We start from the raw sequence: 23,780 nt of genomic DNA on the forward strand, positions 1-23,780 counted from the left end.
CATTGAGCACAGGCTCTTTCCCATGCTGTGTGAGGAGAAAGACCTTTTATGTTAGCTTATCATAGGTGTAACCTATGAATCATAGTATGATCTGAGTAGGCTACTTATATGTCATGCTATGCCAGGTTGCCTTGCGTTGTCTAGTCTGTCCTAAGAATATCAGTGCTCGATCTGACCCTGTGTTGTTCTGTGCATCTGACCAAGGCCGTAGCCATGGAGTCAACATTGGGGGGGACAAATTAATTAGTTTATGATAATTTCGGACAGCGTGCGTGGTTGCTTTTCGTAGCGTAGCACATTTATTGGGGTGTGCTTGCCTTCGGCGAGCACAAACCATTGTTATCTCACATATATATTATTTATTATTTATTGTTTCTTTTCGCCCCCCTAAGGATGCCTCAATATTTGGACTACATAGACAACGGCGATGTCAAAAGGTTTGTCTCGGTAGCGATTGCGTTGCGGGATTTCCATTGCACGGTTTAAGTAGAAATTACGTTTTTGTGGCGAAAAGTGAAGCTAACGGTGGCTAACTTGCTAGCCACAGTCACTGACGCCACTAACGTCACGAAACTCGCGTGACTATCTCTAGCAGAACATTAGTTTCGCATCTGTTAACTTGGGGGATACTAGTCTGCAAGGCAGCTGCAGAAACGCCACAAACAAAGAGGCCAGGGTGATATTTAATCATTTTACTTTGTGATGTGAAACATAATTGTGAAATGTAATGTACAATATTAGCTGATATTTATTAAGTAAGTAGGCCCACATCTACTTTCGGAAACGGTAGTCTACTATTTCACTGAAGCATTAGCATCATGACATTAGCCTCTGTTGCTTGGGCAACACATACTACAGTGGTCATGATGCATCTGTTTTTAATCGTTGAAATAAACATTCCTCACAAATACGTTTTTGTTGTAGGATTTATTTTGACATTAATAAACGATTTGTTGGTGAAATGACCATTACCTGTGGTTTCATATCAGTGTGGCGGCTCACTGCAACGCTGTAGCCTACCCGAGACACTAATGAGTAGCTAACAAAAACATCTCCACAGCTGTTTAGGAAGTCAAACGGCGACGGAACATGTTCGGCTTTCCCCTTACTCAAAAGTTTTTCAATAGGTGAAAGTATCTGACTACTAACCTGAACTTTATTGCCACAGCCTAAACTTTGTCAATGTCAAAACTTTGTCTGTTCATGAAAATAATTAATGTCAGCCTGCTTCAGCCTTGCTTTGTAGGATATACATTTCACTAGGTCTTGCAGCGCTGCTTGATTTACTGAAATTATTATGAAATGTTATGTTTTACTAGCCATTTGCCTTCTTAAGCAAATCACAGTATTTCCCACCCCTCATAGTGTAACTGAGACGACCGTAAATAGCCTAAGTCATCTTTCAAGTAATAAGCCCCCGTTGAAGTGTTGAGCAGGAAATTAGCTGGTCTGTAGAGATCTTGGGTTGGTGGTTTTACTGATGCAGAATTCGCTCAAATAAAATCGATAGACGTAATGAGTGGCACATAACGTGAAGTAGGCCTAACATTGCATTTTATTTTGTTTGAGTTTTAATAACTTGTCCAGTGCATTGGGGCAAGTAGCACTAGCCTAAATTGATCTTCCAGACTTGCCGTACAAAAAAAATCCACTCTTCCCGGACAAGCCTTAGCTACATGGCTAGACTGTTGACACAGATCAGAATCCATCATATCTTGGACACTCAAAATCAGCAAATCTTGCAGCCAAATCAAGTAGCCTATATATATAGGCCTTTATATGGCTACAAACTTCTGGTCGGTTTCTAGCTGGCTACTTGTTACCAAGTTACAACTTTGTTGCAGGGGCATTCTTTGTCCACATTGCGAGCTAACAGTGTCCGGTAATGATGTTGCTATAAATAATGATGTTAAACCGAGACCACTAAGCTCTCAAAGAAAATGTAAGGTCAAAGAAACAAAAGAACGGTTTGAGGTTACTCTGAAAATTATTAATAAAATAGGCTTCTAATAATAAAACTGCTAAATCCTTCTCTAACTAGGCTCCTCTATCATGCATAATGAAACTTAACGTTTTTTAAGTAATCAATAAGCCTGCGCTTGCCCTCATTACTCAAATGATGCCGTTCAGGGCGTTCAAATTACATAATAGGACGATAATAGGAGGATAATAGGACATAATAGGGCAACCAACAAGTTGTTTATATCTGATTACAATTTAATAAGTTATCTAGCGCTGCATCTTCATGAGCTACATTTGGCCTCCTTCTCTTCCAACCAACCAGTATCACCTCTCCTCCATCTGAGTGATGCATGTCATTTTTACAAACTTATTATCAAGGGAACACAATGGTCAGAACTGTAGTCATACACTTAAATGCTTTTTGAAATATGTAAACACCAGGAGAGTATGGGCAGCTGGGGCAGCCGCAAGCACACCCTCACAATTTCCCCAGAACTTGTATGCTCTCTAGTCTTTTTATATCAATACATTGGGGGGGACATTTTGACCAGATTGTAATATTAGGGGGGGATGTGTCCCCTACTAGTAACTGAAAGCTGGTAAGTTTCAGTTACTAGTAGCCCCTTCAAGTTGTGTGAAACATGCTCACTGGTTGAGTTGATAACTTGTTCGCTGCTAGGTTAAACAAACTACAGTGTAGGAAATGTTACGTAACGGAGCAAGCTTTGGCTACAATCAGATGTGGATTTAGGAGCTAGAGCTAGCTAGCGTAGCTATGTCAAAAATGCCAGTGTGTGTATGAAACGTTTTTAAAAGGTTTATAAATATAATCCACTTCTGTAAAGTGATCCTTGCAAACTCTGAACCCGGGGGCAACTGGCGGATTTTGGCGCTGTATAGATACAAGCTATTTTTGTAAAACCGGTTGCCGCTTGGGTAGGACATGATAGTGAATTCCTTCTGTCTTGTAAAATGTGTTTGTACAACCAGCCAATAAGATCCTACTTTGCACCTTGTTTTAGCTGATTTGTTTAAAGCCATTTCTACCTCTTATCTCCCTGACAATCTATCAATGTCAATCTTGATGACTGCTAGCAGGCGGCAGTCACAGTACCTAACCATTTTCGTGACGTCACAGACATGACGATTCAAAGATGGCCGCGCCCAGTAGTTAAGTAGTAAAGTTTAAAACGGTTTTGTTAACAAATGGAACATTTAGCTCTTTTAGTTGTCAGATAAAGTTTTGTGCTCTTATTTTAATAATTATGAGCCGTACTTCATAAATCAGTTCAGTTCCACTTTAAGGTGGTAGGGTTTGCCGTCAGACCGGGGGGGGGGTTGTAGAGTCTAGCCTAATGTGTTCTCCCCCCACTCTCCCTACATAAGGCCACAAGGACCAGTTAATAACTGCGCAGCTGATTACGCAATGTTAGCGATGTATTAGCATGTGTAACGTTGTTAGCGCGTATTAGCAGGTAGAGGCACTAGTAAGGTTTCTGATGGTGCCCATATCATCTGCCGAGGCAGAGCGCAGTTTCAATGCGTTACGCAGATTGAAAACATGGTTGCGATCAACCATGACACAAAAAAGGCTCAATGGCATTGCTGTGTGCCATATTCACCAAGACAAACTTGACAGACTTGACAAACTGGACAGACAAGATATTGCGCAGCAATATCTTTAGGGAAATGAAAGAAGGAGAGATGTTTTTGGGTCCTATTGAGTCTGCTTCTAGAGAGTAGGCCCTACATTTGTTTGGCTGCAGAGGGAATTCTTTTTTTTTATCAATTTTGTTTATCATTGGAAAAAAGTACAAAAGAAAAGTCATACTTGCAGAGAAAATTCCGAATATTTAATTTAAAGTGTAAATTTCATTTCACATTTCATGGTATGTAAGCTATACTTATTTTTATTTCTGTAAATCTGTCATACACATTGTTATATTTGTAATCATTTACATCCTGCTGAGATCAGCAAATGTTTAAATAAAACATTTGCAGAGGGCATGAAGTTTTGGTGTGTGATTGACATTCTAATGTTTATTGCAGCTTCAGTATTTACATATTTATTATATGGCAACAACGGTACGAGCTTTCTGATTGGCTAATGGGTAGTCATGCCAGACGCGTATTGCCCTCCTCAGCGGTCAATACGGCTCCGTATTGCCCTCTGACGTCATCTTCAAAATGAGCGACGAGTCAGCTGCTGAGTTTTACTATACAGATGATGCTGAAAAGATTTGTCGTCGAAAGTGAGGATGAAGACGAGACTCTTTTAATCACTTGTGTCATTATTTTGTGTTGAAATTAAAGCCATTTTAGCAAAACCATGTAGTCCGCTTTCTATCAAAAGTAATGAGTTGCTAGGCAACACATGAAACACAGCGTGAGAAGACTTGAGCGCTAGCTACAATTAGCCTAGAGGTACCATTTATTTTTGTTTACAAAATGAAAAGAAGCTAAAAATGCCATATAAAAAACTACTTACTAACCTTCACCGTTCGATCATGCCGGGAAATATCAAACCTCGGCTTTGCCGTATCGATACGTTCCAGCCTCAGTTTGATATTTCCCGGCATGACCTCACTCTCGGTTAGTAAGTAGTTAATATATTACACAAAATAACTAATTGAGTTGGAATCATTTGCTGACAGCCTGGTCCCCCCCAGTTCAAAAATTCCATCTGCACCCCTGAGGTAAGGCGGCAGGCTTGTGTTGCTTAGGCGGCCGCCTTAACTGGAAAGTGCTGCGGGAAACCCTGAGAAGGGTCCATCAACCTCCGCAGCACAGATTAACAGGGACATGTTCAGTGAATACCAGGTTAGCTCTGTATGGAAACTGGAGAATTTCATGTCATCCTTATGTGTTATACGGTCCTAGCACATTTGGTGCCCCGGGCAAGTTTTTCCCTTAACACCACCCCCCCCCCCCCACCCCCAAATATGGTCACTTATGGCTCCAAAAACACAAGTTGGCGACCAAGTAATGCAAAAATAAAGGCTTCAAAACAGGCTGGTATAATATATATGTATAAATGAATATGGGAGTCAGGTGGCTGAACGGTGGGGAATTGGGCTAGTAATCTGAAGGTCGCTAGTTCGATTCCCGGCTGAGCCAAATGACGTTGTGTCCTTGGGCAAGGCACTTCATCTTACTTGCCTCGGGGGAATGTCCCTGTACTTACTGTAAATCGCTCTGGATAAGAGGGTCAGCTAAATGACTAAATGTAATGTAAATGTAATATATATATTCTATTTTTTCTAATTTTTTCTAATCAATGTTGACTCCATGGCTACGGCCTTGCTGAAGCATGTACACTGCCTGCTTTGTCTGATCTTGATAGGCTAAGTATTCTGTAGCAAATAATAACAATAAACCCACTTATTATTAATTAAAACTACTTCAGCATAATAATGCACCTAAAAAATACAAACCCGAGCAAGGCCAGCAATCGCTATCTAATCAACTGACGTGCAATTTAGCTAGCAGGAGAAGAATAAATACAACAAAAATCACCAGATAACTTGATTTAAATTTGCAAGAACTATACTTATACAATAACAGGCTTAAATGAACTGATAACATAAGTTATACGACTTACAGTTCTCAAGGACGCACACACCAATCTCAACTGCGGTGTGAAGCAAGTGTCCGTGCAATTCTCCGACATGCACTCTAACAATCACTGCTGATAGACGGCCTAACATTTTGTACAGCCTGATTTCTGATACCGTGGCGACAGAAATGTTGCCATAGAGAAAACACTGCACTATATATTATCATTACAGTAAAAAAATAGCGATGGAGGCTGTATTGGAAATCGTAAATCAAACTTTTGTCAGCATTTTGAGTGGAAATTTCATTTGCATTTGTACAGGTGTATTCGTGCAAGTCGGGCTGTGGTCGTGCAGCGGAACGACAGTTGGCCGCTGTCCATTCGCGCACCTCACAGTTGTGTATTGATCAGACAAGAAGACACGCTTATCAACTCGATTACTATGGATCAAAACAGAACGAGGGTTCAGCTGTAGTCTACTTGAAACATACTATTGAGAACATATTCGCATGCATTGCATGTGTGATGAACACAGCTTTTTATTTTCTTCATCGTTGATTTTTTTTGCCTTTGGGATTTGTCTTTGGCGCTCGAGAAAACGGCTTTGGCGGGCGGCAAAATGTTCTCTCTTATGTAGCGTTATCGGGATATGAAAAGATCGGTAACACTTTACAATAAGGGTGCATGAATTATCATTCATTAATGCATTAACGAATGCGTGAATCATCATTAGTTAATACATTACTCAGAAAGTACTTAATGATGCACTGATCATGAACACATCATTTGGTAATAGGGAGTCACATATGATTTACTTTTAATTAAATCTGGAATCATGTATCAATTCCTATTGACATTAACACATTAACTGATAGGTGAGTTAACTACTTTAGTTAATCGTGCAAACTATGACTGTTAGCTAACTGTGTGAACCAAAACCCTGAGTTAACAGGGTAATTCATGTGTTAATTAAAAAAATGGCGGTATCCATGGATTGAGACGGTAATTAATCATTTGTTAATAGTAATGTGCCTCCTCAGGTAAAGTCACAACATGAATTACATTCACTAATCATTAACTAATTATTCACTCGACAAATACTTACTGTTTTTTCAGAGACAACTTTTAAATAAACTCTATTATGAGTTGGAATCCTGCATTACAGTCAAAATAACTTTTTGACGAATTGATGACTACCATGCCGTTTGCAAAACGTTTTATTTCACTCGAGCAACACATGCAAGGCCACCTTTCTAAGAAGAAGTCCACTCAAAATATCGACCAGATCTTCCGTAGAAAATGCCTGGCTGCAACAGATCCTGGATTCTGGACCGATTCATGACGTTGAACTTCTATCTTCGAATGTTAACTTTCCACTATCCCCTAAGCTCAGCATTATACATCAACTTGAAAAGGGTGAAAGCTAACAGAGAATAATTGAGCATTTGAATGGTAAAGGCAAACTACGTGGAGCTGACTGACCTCACTCATACAAACTTAACAATGCTTTTTTACCCATTATAGTTAGACCTAGACTAGCTAGCTAGTCAGCCAGCTGACAGGCTCTAACCTATCTATTTAGAGGCGCTGAGGTGATTATCGAAATTATCAAAAACAGTATATACTAAAATGAATGTGGCTAACAATTTCGCCAAGCAAAAAAACAGAAATAGGTTGCCGCACTTTGTCTCTCCTACAGTTTAAAAATCTGCGATGGGACTGAATTTAACCCTTCGTAGGTTCGGCGACTTTTTATAGTACAAAATAGCTGTCAATCAAAAGGAGGTGCAGTCTTTTGACACACCCTCCAATCATCACGCAGAAGCCCAGCGTCCAGGCCAGCCCACTCCTCTATTCACCCCCAGAGACGCTGAGCGTCCATGGCGGGACATAATCGCAGCATTTGTCCAATGAGCGTATAGTTTTGAAACACTGAAACATCTCTTCAGAGAAGCTTCATGATGTCTATTGAAGCTGGGCTTCAACAGGGAAATGCACTGTGACGCTACGGGAATGTATGAGAAGGAAATTAGTTAGTCGACCTGCTACTATACGCAGCTGATTCTGAACTAATTCGTCTTGGAGATGAACGTGTTCTAACACATTTAGCTTCCTTTTCAGTCTTAAAGAAATCGTCACTGGTGGAAAGTTAACATAGGAGTTAACCGTCATGAATCGGTCCAGAATCAAGGATCTGTTGCAGCCAGGCATTTGGAAGATCTGATCGATACTTCGAGTGGACTTATTCTTAGAAAGGTGGCCTTGCATGTGTTGTTCGAATGAAATAAAACGTTTTGCAAACGGCATGGTTATCATATTCCGTGCCGCATGAAAGACTACACAATGGCTTAGAGGTAAATCATTTGCTTTACTTTTAGAAAAAACAGTAGCCATCGATTACAACTCGTATTAAGGCCACAACCCCGGAACCCAAACTTCCCAGGTCCCCCGTGACTGGCTGTCAGAACATCACGCCATATACTACATCCCCCCTCTTAGCTAAACAGAAGTACACAAACATATTCCATGTAGTATTCCGAACCTCAAGTAAACATCGAATGCGTTATGTAACAGAGTGACTGCCGATAAGTCATGAAACATACAGCTGACAACACCACCGCATTTTACTCAGCCAAGCTGCACTAAAGTATGTAATCCTGCAGACGAGCTGGCAGTTTCAAGCTTCTTCCTGCTCTGGTTGTCTGGCCTGTGCCAGTCTCTGTGTCAGGCCTTGGTCCTGGCTCTTCATGTGTCCCATTCTGCCCTTGCTCACTCTCATGGTCGGAATCAGAGCGTGGGCCTGCGGTTTCATCATTGTCACTATGCACAGCAACTCTGTCAGGCCTGAGATGCCTGCGGTTTCTCCTGTATCTTGCACCTGTTGGTGTGATGATGTCATAGGATCTTGGCTCATCCCTGATTCCCTCTACTGTCGCTGGCTGCCATCCTGTTGTTGTCTTCATGCACACTCTCTCTCCCTCCATAAAGGGAAGAAGGGGCGATGCCGCCTTGTCATAGCTGTGCTTCTGGCGAAGCTGCTGCCTCCTGAGACTCCGCTGGACATTCTCTGGTATCGCAGGAGCCAGGGCTGCCTTGCTGGCAGGGAGATCGGAACGAAGAACACGCCCCATCAGCAGTTGAGCCGGTGAGAATTTAAGTCCCGTGATCGGCGTGTTCCGGAAATGCAGGAGAGCCATGTGAGGGTCAATACCCGTCTGTGAAGTGGCCTTCAACATGTTCTTCACTGACTGAATGGTCCTTTCAGCCAAGCCATTTGACTGTGGGTAGGCAGGGCTAGAATGCGTTATCTTGAAACCCCATTTCCTTGCGAATTGGGCGGTCTCAGCACTGGCAAAGGGTACATGGTCTGCAATCAGCTCAGTGGGTATACCATGCCTAGCAAAAACACCCTTGAACTTGGCTATCACAGTACCTGATGTCTTGTCTGACAACTTCAGAACCTCAGGATACTTGGAAAAGTAATCCACTATCAGTAAGAAGGAGCGTCCTTGAAATTCAAAAATGTCAGCCGCTATCTTCGTCCATGGTGTATCAGGCACTGCGTGAGGAAGGAGGGGCTCCTTCTGGTTGTCAGGCAGCTTCTCCTGGCATGAGGGGCATGATTCAACGATCATTCTGACATCCTCTGTGAGGCCAGGCCAATACATCACAGCTCTGGCGTGCGCCAGGGAGCGCTGGATGCCCTGGTGTGCAGCCGCCTCAGCATCTCAGCCCTGAGGCCTCTGGGGATTATCATGCGGAGGTTGACCATTAGCAAGCCATCCGCAATGTAGATGTCATTCTTAGCATGCCAATATGGCTGTGCCACTAGTGGAAGGCACTTCTTCCTGTCTGGCCACCCTCGCTCCTGAAGACTCACCAATGTCTGCATCTCGCAGTCTGTCTCTGTTGCTGCTCTCAGTTGCTCCATGACAGACCCATCAAGATGAGTCATTGCACTGATGTCATATACAACCCTTTCGTCCCCCATCTCACAGTCTTCTTGCCTGGCATGTGGTGGGACAGCTCTGGAGAGCGCGTCAGCCACCGCCATGTCCTTGCCAGGGGTGTAGGTGACGTGAATGTCATACTTTTGTGTCTGGAGTAGCATTCTCTGGAGGCGGGCGGGTGCTTTGCCGATGGGCTTGGTAACTATGGCTTCCAAGGGCTTGTGATCAGACTGGACCTTGACCAAGACGCCATAGACATATTGGTGAAATTTTTTCAGTGCAAACACTATAGCCAGGAGTTCTTTCTCAATCTGAGCGTAGTTCTGCTCAGCTGTAGAGAGGGATCTGGACGCAAAAGCAATAGGACGCTTACCCTGCATTAGTACTGCACCCAGGCCGTCTTTGGACGAGTCGGCTTGTATCTCAACTTCCTCTCGTGGGTTAAAAAACTTAAGCATCGTTGGAGATGGCTGCTTTCAGTCTGTCTAGTGCCGCTTGGTGCTCTGGTTGCCATTGCCTCATCATGTCTTTTCTGAGCAGCATTCTGAGCGGAGCAGTCAGAGTGGCCTCGTGCGGGATATACTGGGCAAGGTATCGTGTCATGCCCAACAACCTCTGTAGACCCTTTTTGTCTCCAGGTGGAGGCATTGCCGTGATCGCTTCCACTTTGGCGTTATCCGGTCTGACTCCCTCCATGCTGATGATGTGCCCCATGTATTTCACTTCACTCACCATGTACTGGATTTTGTCAGCATTGAATTTCACATTCAGCTTGACCGCTCTGTCCATCACCTGTTGTAAGATGTCATCATATTCTTCCTTTGTGGCTGCTGCTATTATCATGTCATCTGCAATAATGTGGACTCCTGCAATGTCACCAAAACTTTCCGTATTAGTTTGCTGGAACACCTCACTTGCACTTTTAATGCCAAACGGCAGGCGCGTAAACTGGTACCGCCCCCAGGGGGTGTTGAACGTGCACAGGTCAGCTGACTCCTCATCGAGTTTTATTTGCCAATACCCATCCTTTTCATCAAGAATTGTAAATACGGTCTTTCCTGCCAGCTGGCATTGAACATCCTCGGGTGTGGGTATGGAGTAGTGTTGGCGAAGCACTGCTTTGTTGAGGTCCCTCGGGTCCAAACACACCCGTAGGGTACCATTTTTTTTTCAGTTATAACGAGGCTGCTCACCCATGGTGTTGGCTTTGTTACCTTGCGACACACCCCTCTCTGTTCTTGAATGGCCAGTGTGTCTTTGAGCCTATCCAGCACAGCGAATGGGATCTTCCTGCACCCATGGACAACAGGGGGCACCTTTGGATCGACATGGATGTGGTGTATGCCTGGAAATTCACCCAGTCCCTGGAACACGCCGGGATAGCGCTGGAGCAGCTCCTCTTTGGTCTGAGGTGGAGTTCGCCGTGTTAATGTCTCTACTTTTCTGACGAGATCAAGTCTCACACAAGCATCTCTGCCAAGCAGTGGCGTGTCAGATGTGTCAGTCACATAGAAGTGTAGGAGGGCCTGCTTGTGTTGGGAGTTCACATGCAACGTGAGTATACCCTTGGGTTTGATGCGGGTGCCGCCATAGGCTACAAGCACAGTGTTGGTCTTCTTCATTGTATGTTGCTTGGGCATTGCATTTGCTATTGATTGTGGCAGCACGTTGGCTTCAGCCCCTGTGTCAAGCTTGAAGTTGACCGTTCGCCCACCAACTCGGAGCGCTGTGCGCCACCCAGTGTCTTTGGATCGAGCATGTGCTTGTGTGACCGCACCAATGAACAATGCATCCACACCCATGCTTTCTGTATCAATGGGTGCAACATCAGGTGCAGATCGGCACACGGCTGAAAAATGGTTCCTCTTGCCGCATTTTCTACATTCCACATTGAACACGGGACAGTTCCTGGGCTTGTGCATTCTTCCACATCTGTCGCATGTCTTCTCCCGCTGTGCACTGCTCGGACTCGCGCGCAATCTCCATGTCTGGCGTTGCCACCCATGTTTCTCTACTGCAAGCACCTCTTGCTCTGTGCTACCACCAGCCGCCATGACTTTGGCCTGAGCTTGTGTAACTTCCTTGGCGCGGCATATGTCGACGGCTTTAGTTAGAGATAAGTCTGAGATAGTTAACAGTTTCTCCCTGAGACGAGCATCCGAAACACTGAACACTATTTTGTCCCTGAGCATCAAATCCACAGTCTCTTTGAACTCACACGTGCGTGCCCTCTGTCTCAATTCCGTGACAAACTTGTCAATACCAGTATGTTCATGCCACTGATGTGCCCAGAATTGGTGCCTTTCAAAAACAGTGTTCTTACGTGGCGCACAGTAGTTCTCAAAGGCTTTCATTACCTCCTCCATTGTTTTGTTGTCGGCATCTTCAAAGGTGATTTCCAGCGTGTTGTAGATCTCCAACGCATCCTCACCAATGCAGTGTAGCAGCACGGCTATTTTCCGACCTTCTGCTTTATCAATAAGTCCACTAGCCAAGAGATAGAGGCGAAATCTTTGCTCCCACTTACGCCAATTTTCCGCAAGGTTTCCCGTCAGGGGCAACGGTGACGGCGGGGTGAATGATTGCATCGTTAACACAGTCTGTCCGCGTACTCAGTGCAGCGTTAGTGCGTGCTAGCAACGATGGTTGTAGACTAGCTGTCCAAGCAGGCTATCCACAGGCAATTCAAGTCAACCTCACACCGGGCGAAAATGGTCAGCGGTTCGCTACTTCTGACACCATATCATATTCCGTGCCGCATGAAAGACTACACAATGGCTTAGAGGTAAATCATTTGCTTTACTTTTAGAAAAAACAGTAGCCATCGATTACAACTCGTATTAAGGCCACAACCCCGGAACCCAAACTTCCCAGGTCCCCCGTGATTGGCTGTCAGAACATCACGCCATATACTACAATGGTAGTCATCCATTCGTCAAAAAGTTATTTTGACTGTAATGCAGGATTCCAACTCATAATAGGCCCTAGAGTTTATTTAAAAGTTGTCTCTCTGAAAAGACAGTACGTATTTGTCGAGTGAATAATTAGTTAATGATTAGAAAATGTAACTCATGTTGTGACTTTACTTGAGGAGGCACATTATTTTTAACAAATGATTAATTACCGTTTCGATCCATGGATACCGCCATTGTAGAAATTAACACATGAATTACCCTGTTAACTCAGGGTTTTGGTTCACACAGTTAACTAACAGTCATAGTTTGCACGATTAACTAAAGTAGTTAACTTACCTATCAGTTAATGTGTTCATGATTCCAGATGTAATTAATAGTAAATCATATGTAAGTCCCTATTACCAAATGATGTGTTCACGATCAGTGCATTATTAAGTACTTTCTGAGTAATGTATTAACTGATGATGATTCATGCATTAGTTAATGCATTAATGAATGATAATTCATGCACCCTTATTGTAAAGTGTAACCAAAAGATCTATATCAGGATATGAGATTTTGGTCATATCGCACAGCCCCACTGCAAACTAAAATACAACAGCATGTTATCAGTAATACATTTAAAATGGGGTAAATTTGAATAATTGCTTTGCAGGTCAATTTAAGGTGTAGACCCCTACATGTTCTGCCCGTGCCCCCAACATGTTCAGTTAGGGGCTACAGTGCTGCTAGTAAAACAAGTTAGTCTGGAGCCCTGGATGAGGAAAGGACACCCCATGTCTGATAGTTGCTTCAGGCTCAGCCATGAGGGAGGAGAGAGGGGGAAATTCATGGTTTGTTAAACAAAAGCTGCCAGCAAGCAGGTTAGGTTAGTTACCATCAGTTACCATGGTAACATAACCAGAGTTTGTGTTTCCACTCTTTCTGGAACAGAAAACCCAGAGTTTCCCTCATCTCAGGGTTAACAAACTCACTGTTTTCACTTAAACCCACTTTCTGCAATAGACCCCAGTTGAGCCGCATATTTCACGGAGGAGGAGCAGACAATAACAAACTTTGTCAACTCCTCCTGCGTGAAATATTGTAATACAAGCATATCAGGAATACAGACATAATACAGGCAAATTTCAACAAAGTCGCTGCTGCCAAGCTGGAAAGAAAATAGCATACGCTGTAAATGCGTAAGCTACATGACTTATTGAAGATGTGACCATAATTACACGGGTGCATTCCACAACATTCAACTTTTGTTGCTGTATTATTTTAGTTGCAACCCTGCAGTGGCAAACGATCGTGGGAGCAAATGCTAAATAAATATAAAACCATAATTCAAAACGGTAAGTAGCAGTAGGCAATACTTGCAAATATTTTAAGGCCAACAAGTACAAGGCTGAATTGCCTGAATTAGTCCCTTTTGTAGGATATTGTATAGCTACAAAAGGCCTATAGAACAATGAAATTGCCTGCAGCCAACAGGAAGAAAAATTAGGCAACTGGTGGCAGCAGGTTGGAAGCCCAGGCATATGTATGTTTCAAGTAATCTATGTGACCATGTTCATTCAACAATTATTTATGAATATTGTAGGAGTGAAATGTATTACTGTTCTCTGCAGTGACTGTCGTCCAACTGTGCCATACAGAGGTAACAGTGAAACTAATAGTCATACGCCAGTATGTATGCCATATGTGGTTGCTGAATATGGATGAAATATACCATTTACTTTCTCAAGTGGAGGTCCTAGATGATCAGGAAACTGTGTCTGCCTGCTCATTTTGGGGGTACACTTTTGAGTTTTGAAGGCTGGAGACAGAAAAACTGGAATATGAGAAGAGATCGTACATGACTGAACGACACTAAACTTAGTTACACTGACATATTTTTCCTGTTCCTAGGGGAGGGAGAACACATGAGGATGTATTTGTTAAACTTTTGTCTACGTTTTGATATTTTTATTCCTTTTTGTGGCTATTTTGTTGTGCCTTTTGAATCTTTTGTGGGGGTTTTCACCACTTCTCTCTTTCAATGTCCTATTTATTATTTTTGAAAAATGCTATAAAAGTGAATGAAACATCAAAAATCAATGAAAGTAGTGAAATGATCATTTTTGTATCTCTTGTGAAGAGCTTTGTACAGATACCCATTGTTCTTTTTGGTTTGAAAGGTTTTGGTTGAAAGAAACCCCAATTTCTGATATGGAAATGATTAGAAAATGGGTCAAAGCAACCCAAGGACAAAGGGGTTAAGGGGAGACACAGTGAATAGGGATAACATATCAACATGAAACCTCCCAAGTTGATAACTAATAGTAGGTCAAATAATGTTTTCATTACTAGTTTCCTGTAAATGTAGGCCTATGTTTAAATGAGCAAATGATGACGTTGTAAAATATGATATTCTTTGCATACATTTCCAGAACAGAAATCTGAACATTGAGTGGAAAAACCTCCTTTCATTTTGTCAACATATTAGGAGTCCAAAGTTTTTACAAAGGGCACTTTGGATATATATTTTTCATCATAAAATCCGTTCAAAATTGCGCGGCAGACCGTGTTCTTGCTCAGGTTCTCCGCATCAACCACACTATAAAACTAGCTACCCATAGCGAAATAACGAAACGCTATGCATTCAGTCTGTGGGACTGAGTGCACAGCTTCAATGCGTCGCATTGGCAACATATGGCTCGAGAAGCTGGCAATATACGTAATTCCCTCTGCTAAGAATCTATATCTTTCAGAAAGATACTCATGAGGGAATGCAAAAGGGTTTTGTCGGTCTCTAAATGTTCTGGCTCTTCTGAACGCACCTCTCACTACAGTATCAGCGCACCAAGCTGCACAGGATCTACTATGAAAGGTGACGACATTATCGTCAAGAATTTGTTAATGGGCGGGGTTTTCATACCGGTTGATCTCTGATCTCAAACTTATCCTGCTCCCGACCAGGTTAGCCGTTCAGCATATGTTACCATGGCGATCTACCCCGGTAACAAGTAATCCACCGTCGTAGTACAAAAAACCCTGGGTTGAACCTGAAGTTACCTCGCTAACGCCAAATCTTGATTTGTAGTACAGGCCCCTGGTTAGGTTAGTTACCATCAGTTACCATGGTAACATAACCAGAGTTTGTGTTTCCTCTGTTTCTGGAACAAAAAACCCTGAGTTTCCCTCATCTCAGGGTTAACAAACTCACTGTTTTCATCTAAACCCACTTTCTGGAATAGACCCCATGAAATACAATTATGATTGTAGCTATATAATCATAATTGCACTAAAGGCTATTGTAGATTATATAGGGCTTCTCTCTTCCTAACCCACTGTCCTAAATAAACATGCAGTCTGTAATTGTATCATCATGAAATGCAAGGACTATTAACATTATTAGATATATATTCAGTGTTAAGCAACATTACATGAAGAGGTATATAAAAACACAAACATCTCCTTACTTGAGTTTCTCCAGTCTGCAGTGTGGATCCTCCAGTCCAGCAGAGAGCAGCTTCAATCCTTTTTCTCCTGGATTATTGAAGCTCAGGTCCAGTTCCCTCAGGTGGAAGGGGTTGGACCTCAGAGCTGAGGCCAGAGAAGCACAGCCTGCCTTTGTGACCAGACAGCCTGACAGCCTGTAGAAAGAGGATCAATGTTGTGACAGAATCCATCTGGGCCTCCAGAGTGAGTCAGCACAGAGGGGTTTATTTGGCAGGTGCTGTCATAGCTGCTCCTCCCCCTCATTAGACAGAGTGACCTTTCCCCCCAGTTCAGGAAGGTTAGGTTTGTGTTCAGTTTGGTGCTAGTAGTTCTATGGAACATCAGGACGTCTGCTACATAAAGACCGCTCCAAAAAAACTAGGATTCAAGTCCCAAACTTGACTTGAAAGAACACAACAAATTAGTTGGGGCTATAGGCCCCTGCTGCCTCTTTCTAGCTATTTGTAAACTGCCTCCCATTCCCCACAACCTGCCGCAGTCAACTAAAACACAATTAAAACATATAAAGTGGTAAAATATCAGCATACCTGCCAAACTTGTTCCACTGAGTAGGATCAGGTAAACCTGATGTAATTAGCTTCTAAATTACTGTAAAAAGCCTCAGTAAATGTATTTGTTCTGGACCGGCTACTACTAATAGACTTTAACTTTCAGATGGTACATTTTCTCTAGCTTTGAATTTTCTGAGCAGCATTCCTAATTTGAAACCCTTCATGTAGTGGAAGAGGAGTCAACCACAGGAACAACAGCCGCCAGATGCTAAACTCACTGCCCAGGTAAATGTACAATAACATGATGAATAGTATATTTTAAACCTAGTGTTGTCTTCAGGGTCAAACATGACTGCTATTATATTTAACAGCAGAGAAAACCCTCAAATAGTTTTTTTTTTTTTTTACATTTACATTTATGCATTTAGCAGACACTTTTCTCCAAAGCGACTTCCAAGAGAGAGCTTTACAAAAGAGCATAGGTCACTAATCATAACAACGAGATAGCCCCAAACATTGCAAGCAGCCAAAACATGAAGCATACATTGGAAAACCAAATAAGTGCCAAAGGGAAGAACCATAAAAGCATGCGGTTAAACAGGTTACAATTGAATCCACATGAAACTCCCCACAAGAGTGCAAGAGGTACCTTTAGAAAAAACAATCAACAGTAAAATATTTCACAGCGAGTACAAGTTTTTTTTTACTTCAAATGTCTTACTTTTCCTTGTGACCCTAACATTCATAAAAATACATCACAACAACCACAGACACACATGTACACAATAAGAAAATTAGATTATGTGTGCTACTGATTTAGGAGTCTATAAAGGTGCTGAAGATGACAGTACCTCATTTCTCTTTGCGAAAGCCATGACTGCACATTTCAGTGTTGTAATAAATCTGGTGGTGTTCACAGATTAAAGTAATTGTATTTCCATTGTGAAGAGGTAAACCCCAGATGTTCACAAAGGTTAATGAATGACAGGTTGCGTTTCAATGCGAATAGGTTTAAGGTTAAAAATTAAAGTAAGCTGTATTTTATTTCCCTTTGGGCAAGGGCATACAGATTGTTAACACTACCCAAAGAGACTGCAATCATGTTGCACATTCAAAAACAGTTGCATTAACATTTTCATTCTGTCCAAAATAAACAAAAACATGAAATAAAATATAAGCCAATCATTATGTACAGCATGTTTAGAGTGTTTCAGCAAATCTGCCTGTTTCTTATCAAACTAATCCTCACTGATGACGAGTATGGAAGCAAATCGTGACCAAAATTCAAATGAAAATGCATTTCCAGAAATGCTTTTTCATTTTAAGAATGTGGCTGCATTATTTGACTCATAAATAAAATTTGTAATCAATCATCCTATTTGCATTTTAATTTTCTTCTTTAAGACTGCTCATTCTTTCACTTAATTAAAATGAAAACGAAAAAGACATTTGAAATTTAATTTTCAAAATATGCCCAAGCAAATAGATACCAAAATTCTATTTGAAATGTAAAATTTGAAAATGAAAATGCATTTCCAGAAATGCGTTTTCATTTTAAGAACGTGGCTGCAAAATCGTGATCACAATTCAAATCCAAATGCATTTCCAGAAATGCATTTACGTTTTCGTGTTCTGCCCGGGTCCGTGACGTGCAAAAACGGAAAAACTGATCTTGACGTGTTATTTTGTTTTCTCGTTTTTTAAACACAAACCATAAAACAACTTTATATTTGGATTTTTCTCACGTGGGTGGAGGTAAGCGTATAATGCCTGTCATTGGCCAAATGTGTCGTCAGCACTACCTGTTCCTTCAAAGTAAAAGTTTACCCCATCTAACTCGATTAGCCTAATATGGGTTATCTATCAGTTACATTTTAGGTTATTCGCGTTCATAAACTTGCCAATTAATCTTTATTGACTTGGGAGTTCGCCCTTCCAACTTCATTCAATGCATCTAATTTTTTAGGGCCTACTGATATCTACAGGCTAAATAAACTAATGTCAAAATGCTGTAAGCTTAGTCGTGTTTTTCCATTTATATTTGTATTAGTAATATTATAAGATCACATCAATCAATTTTATTGGCCCCTTAGTGTGGTGGTGTTGCTGTAAATTGTTAGCTAACTGATAGTGCTTATAGATTCAACATTCCATTGAACTTCTTTCACACAACTGTAACAATATATACATCTTGGCAATTCTAAATGTTCAGAGGAAAATGGAATGTGCAACTGAAATGCAGGGATAGCAGCATGTGAGGTTCTTATGTACTGATGATCCTGTGCACCCTGCTCAGACACAGTTTATGCATGCCGCTAAGCGCTTGACCTAGAGGCGGCAGGAGGAGGAGCATGCACCCCTACTCACCAATGGATCGGAAGCGGAGAAGGTCAGCTGCTTCAAGTTCCTCGGGTTGAACATCAGCAATGACATCACCTGGTCTGTTCACACGGACAAGGTGGTCAAAGCGGCCCGTAAGCGCCTCTTCTTCCTGAGGAGACTGAAGAAGTTTGGTATGGACTCAGTCATCCTCACTAACTTTTACAGATGCACTATCGAGAGCATTCTGACTGGTTGTATTACAGTGTGGTATGGGAGCTGCACAGACAGGGACCGCAGTGCCCTACGAAGTGTGGTCCGTTCTGCTGAGTTAATCATCGGCAGAAAGCTCCCAGCCCTACAGGACACCTACCACACACGTTGCCTAAGGAAAGCCGGCAGGATTCTAAGAGACTGTTCCCACCCATCCTTCAGTCTCTTTACCCCGTTGCCTTCTGGCAGGCGTTACTGCAGCATCCGGTCGCGCACACGCAGACTGGACAACAGTTTCTACCCAAGGGCCATCAGGCTTCTGAATGGACACTGATATGGGCATCGATTTACTGCACACTAGTCACTTATATACTGTCACTTTCAGCTACTGGTCGCACTATCAGTAACATTGCACTACTGTACCTCACTGTACCTCGCCACCAGGCTCCTGTATGGTCATTGACTTAGTCACTGATCTGCAAATTTGCACTATTGTACTGTACTCCACTTAGGTTAAAATAGGTTATAGGGTTGAAACAGGTTTTATGTGCATTTAGGGTTAGTATAGTGTACTATTTATTGTAATCTGTAATTTAGGAAGTTTTAGTATTGGGTTAGTATAGTCGATTATTTATTGCTATCTGTATATATAAGTCTCACTTATTTAAGCTCAGCATAGATGTAAATTATGTTACGTGTACTTATATGTTATGTTATGCCAGGTGCTTGCGTTGTCTTGTCTTAAGAATTTCAGTGCCCAGTCTAACCTTGTGTTGTTCTGTGTACCTGACAAATAAAAGACTTGAACTTGACCTCCCTGTAGTCTGTCACTGACACAGAGTTTCATGCATTCAAATTTCCCCCCAGTCATCTACACACCATACTCCACTAATTGAATGGTTACTTTAAAGTGTCAAAAATAAGTTGCACTATTAACTAGAGAGCATACAAGTTCTGGGGAAATTGTGAGGGTGTGCTTGCGGCTGCCCCAGCTGCCCATACTCTCCTGGTGTTTACATATTTCAAAAAGCATTTAAGTGTATGACTACAGTTCTGACCATTGTGTTCCCTTGATAATAAGTTTGTAAAAATGACATGCATCACTCAGATGGAGGAGAGGTGATACTGGTTGGTTGGAAGAGAAGGAGGCCAAATGTAGCTCATGAAGATGCAGCGCTAGATAACTTATTAAATTGTAATCAGATATAAACAACTTGTTGGTTGCCCTATTATGTCCTATTATCCTCCTATTATCGTCCTATTATGTAATTTGAACGCCCTGAACGGCATCATTTGAGTAATGAGGGCAAGCGCAGGCTTATTGATTACTTAAAAAACGTTAAGTTTCATTATGCATGATAGAGGAGCCTAGTTAGAGAAGGATTTAGCAGTTTTATTATTAGAAGCCTATTTTATTAATAATTTTCAGAGTAACCTCAAACCGTTCTTTTGTTTCTTTGACCTTACATTTTCTTTGAGAGCTTAGTGGTCTCGGTTTAACATCATTATTTATAGCAACATCATTACCGGACACTGTTAGCTCGCAATGTGGACAAAGAATGCCCCTGCAACAAAGTTGTAACTTGGTAACAAGTAGCCAGCTAGAAACCGACCAGAAGTTTGTAGCCATATAAAGGCCTATATATATAGGCTACTTGATTTGGCTGCAAGATTTGCTGATTTTGAGTGTCCAAGATATGATGGATTCTGATCTGTGTCAACAGTCTAGCCATGTAGCTAAGGCTTGTCCGGGAAGAGTGGATTTTTTTTGTACGGCAAGTCTGGAAGATCAATTTAGGCTAGGGCTACTTGCCCCAATGCACTGGACAAGTTATTAAAACTCAAACAAAATAAAATGCAATGTTAGGCCTACTTCACGTTATGTGCCACTCATTACGTCTATCGATTTTATTTGAGCGAATTCTGCATCAGTAAAACCACCAACCCAAGATCTCTACAGACCAGCTAATTTCCTGCTCAACACTTCAACGGGGGCTTATTACTTGAAAGATGACTTAGGCTATTTACGGTCGTCTCAGTTACACTATGAGGGGTGGGAAATACTGTGATTTGCTTAAGAAAGCAAATGGCTAGTAAAACATAACATTTCATAATAATTTCAGTAAATCAAGCAGCGCTGCAAGACCTAGTGAAATGTATATCCTACAAAGCAAGGCTGAAGCAGGCTGACATTAATTATTTTCATGAACAGACAAAGTTTTGACATTGACAAAGTTTAGGCTGTGGCAATAAAGTTCAGGTTAGTAGTCAGATACTTTCACCTATTGAAAAACTTTTGAGTAAGGGGAAAGCCGAACATGTTCCGTCGCCGTTTGACTTCCTAAACAGCTGTGGAGATGTTTTTGTTAGCTACTCATTAGTGTCTCGGGTAGGCTACAGCGTTGCAGTGAGCCGCCACACTGATATGAAACCACAGGTAATGGTCATTTCACCAACAAATCGTTTATTAATGTCAAAATAAATCCTACAACAAAAACGTATTTGTGAGGAATGTTTATTTCAACGATTAAAAACAGATGCATCATGACCACTGTAGTATGTGTTGCCCAAGCAACAGAGGCTAATGTCATGATGCTAATGCTTCAGTGAAATAGTAGACTACCGTTTCCGAAAGTAGATGTGGGCCTACTTACTTAATAAATATCAGCTAATATTGTACATTACATTTCACAATTATGTTTCACATCACAAAGTAAAATGATTAAATATCACCCTGGCCTCTTTGTTTGTGGCGTTTCTGCAGCTGCCTTGCAGACTAGTATCCCCCAAGTTAACAGATGCGAAACTAATGTTCTGCTAGAGATAGTCACGCGAGTTTCGTGACGTTAGTGGCGTCAGTGACTGTGGCTAGCAAGTTAGCCACCGTTAGCTTCACTTTTCGCCACAAAAACGTAATTTCTACTTAAACCGTGCAATGGAACGTAAATCCCAATACAACCAACGCAATCGCTACCTAGACAAACCTTTTGACATCGCCGTTGTCTATGTAGTCCAAATATTGAGGCATCCTTAGGGGGGCGAAAAGAAACAATAAATAATAAATAATATATATGTGAGATAACAATGGTTTGTGCTCGCCGAAGGCAAGCACACCCCAATAATACAAAAGCTGTGTCAAGTTGCATGGGTAGTTTTGATGGAGAGCAATCTTCAAATCATGCCACACATCATTCATTGGATATAGGTTGGGGCTCTCACTGGGTCACTCAAGGATATTGACCTTTTTATTCCTTAGGCTAGTGGTCACCAATCCTGTTACAGGAGAGCTCCCTTTGTGTATAGGTTTCACTCCACACGACCTTAGCTGCCGTTAGTGAGTGGTTGCACAACTAACTAGCACACACATGGTGTACTTTTCTCTGTTCCTTGTTGCTCTATTAAGTGTTGACATACAGTTTGTATATTAAAAAAGCACCAAGTTTAACGTCATGTTGCCCTTTTGCATTTGTCTGTAATAAAATTGATTTGAAACCTGAAATGACCCTTCTTCAGAAATGACATTTTTTATAAAGTTTAAGTGCATGAATGTTTGTTTGGATTTCAGAGTTCTTAAATGAATGTAGTATAACTAACACATGTATCTGGATATATTTAAGATACAGTATTTCATGCAGAAAGAGAAGGTGCAGTTAGGTGTTGAAATGTATTTGACTTTGTATGGTACTTGAATGTTGCATCCCAAAGGAACAGAGAAAAGTACACCATGTGTGTGCTAGTTAGTTGTGCAACCACTCACTAACGGCAGCTAAGGCCGTGTGGAGTGAAACCTATACACAAAGGGAGCTCTCCTGCAACAGGATTGGTGACCACTAGTCTAAGGAATAAAAAGGTCAATATCTTTGAGTGACTGCAGTGAGTCACCCAGCGAGACCCTAAAATTTAACTGATAAATAACCCATATTAGGCTAATCGAGTTAGACGGGGGAAACTTTTACTTTGAAGGAACAGGTAGTGCTGAAGACACATTCGGCCAATGACAGGCATTTCACGCTTACCTCCACTCACGTGAGAAAATTCCAAATATAAAGTTGTTTTATGGTTTGTATTTAAAAAACGAGAAAACAAAATAAGTTTTTCAGTTTTTGCAGAAAAACGAAAAAACGGACTCACAAACGTTTTTCGTATTCATGCGTGTTCCGTTATAATGATATAAGGAATTAAACTCACGTACACGGACCTGCCCGCAAAGAACTGCCCATAATTCGAAAACGAAAATGCATTCTGTGCGGCGCAGCAGAGTGACGTCAGTAGCCTCTCTTTTTCAGCTACCTGCTGACCGAGCTACCCATCTTGTTCGGTAGGGGGCGGTGTGCACATACGCATTGCATTACATGACCAAATTTGCCTAGAAATTGACTGAATTGCCGGGTATTTAGAGGACGCATCACAGATCATGGCGCTCCCTCAAATTGTGCATACACTGATAGAATTAGCTGAGCTGGTAGAAACTAATAATATATCTGAGTCTGATGCCCGTGACCGAGTAGAACAAACTGAGTTGCTAGTTGCTTGAGGAAGACCCAGATCATCTGGGATAGCACAAATACTTCGTGCCGACGTCGGCCCGATGTGTATAAGATACGTCGGCAAGATATAGTATGTAGATAGTTGGTATTTGATCGAAACTGACTTCCAGATGATGTGTGGACGATGAATCAAATCACACCCGGCCGCACTACAGATATATTCTGATAGATAACTCCTTATATGCTGTTAAATAGGCTATGTCCGATATTTCAGAAAGCAAATATTTCACTAACCATAACCGATATGAAATGTCACTTAGCAAATGAACATAGCCTATAGGCTGAACATTGACTTTGACAGGAATAAGGAGACAAATATGCTTGACCATCCAAAATTGGCT

At 41.7% G+C, this 23,780-nt stretch overlaps 1 protein-coding gene across 1 annotated transcript in view; it reads right to left on the reverse strand.

Annotated features, from left to right (window-relative positions):
- The window catches only part of LOC146219512 (NACHT, LRR and PYD domains-containing protein 12-like), a 59,613-nt gene that overhangs the window by 11,295 nt on the left and 24,538 nt on the right, over nt 1-23,780 (reverse strand). Inside the window, exon 9 of the mRNA XM_084695280.1 lies at nt 15,830-16,003. Within this exon, the coding sequence (XP_084551406.1) occupies nt 15,830-16,003 (174 nt within the window). The remainder of the gene's footprint in view (nt 1-15,829; nt 16,004-23,780) is intronic.

This window comes from Hypomesus nipponensis, chromosome 28 (assembly GCF_054491055.1).
Source record: "Hypomesus nipponensis isolate SF chromosome 28, ASM5449105v1, whole genome shotgun sequence".
Taxonomy (NCBI): domain Eukaryota; kingdom Metazoa; phylum Chordata; class Actinopteri; order Osmeriformes; family Osmeridae; genus Hypomesus; species Hypomesus nipponensis.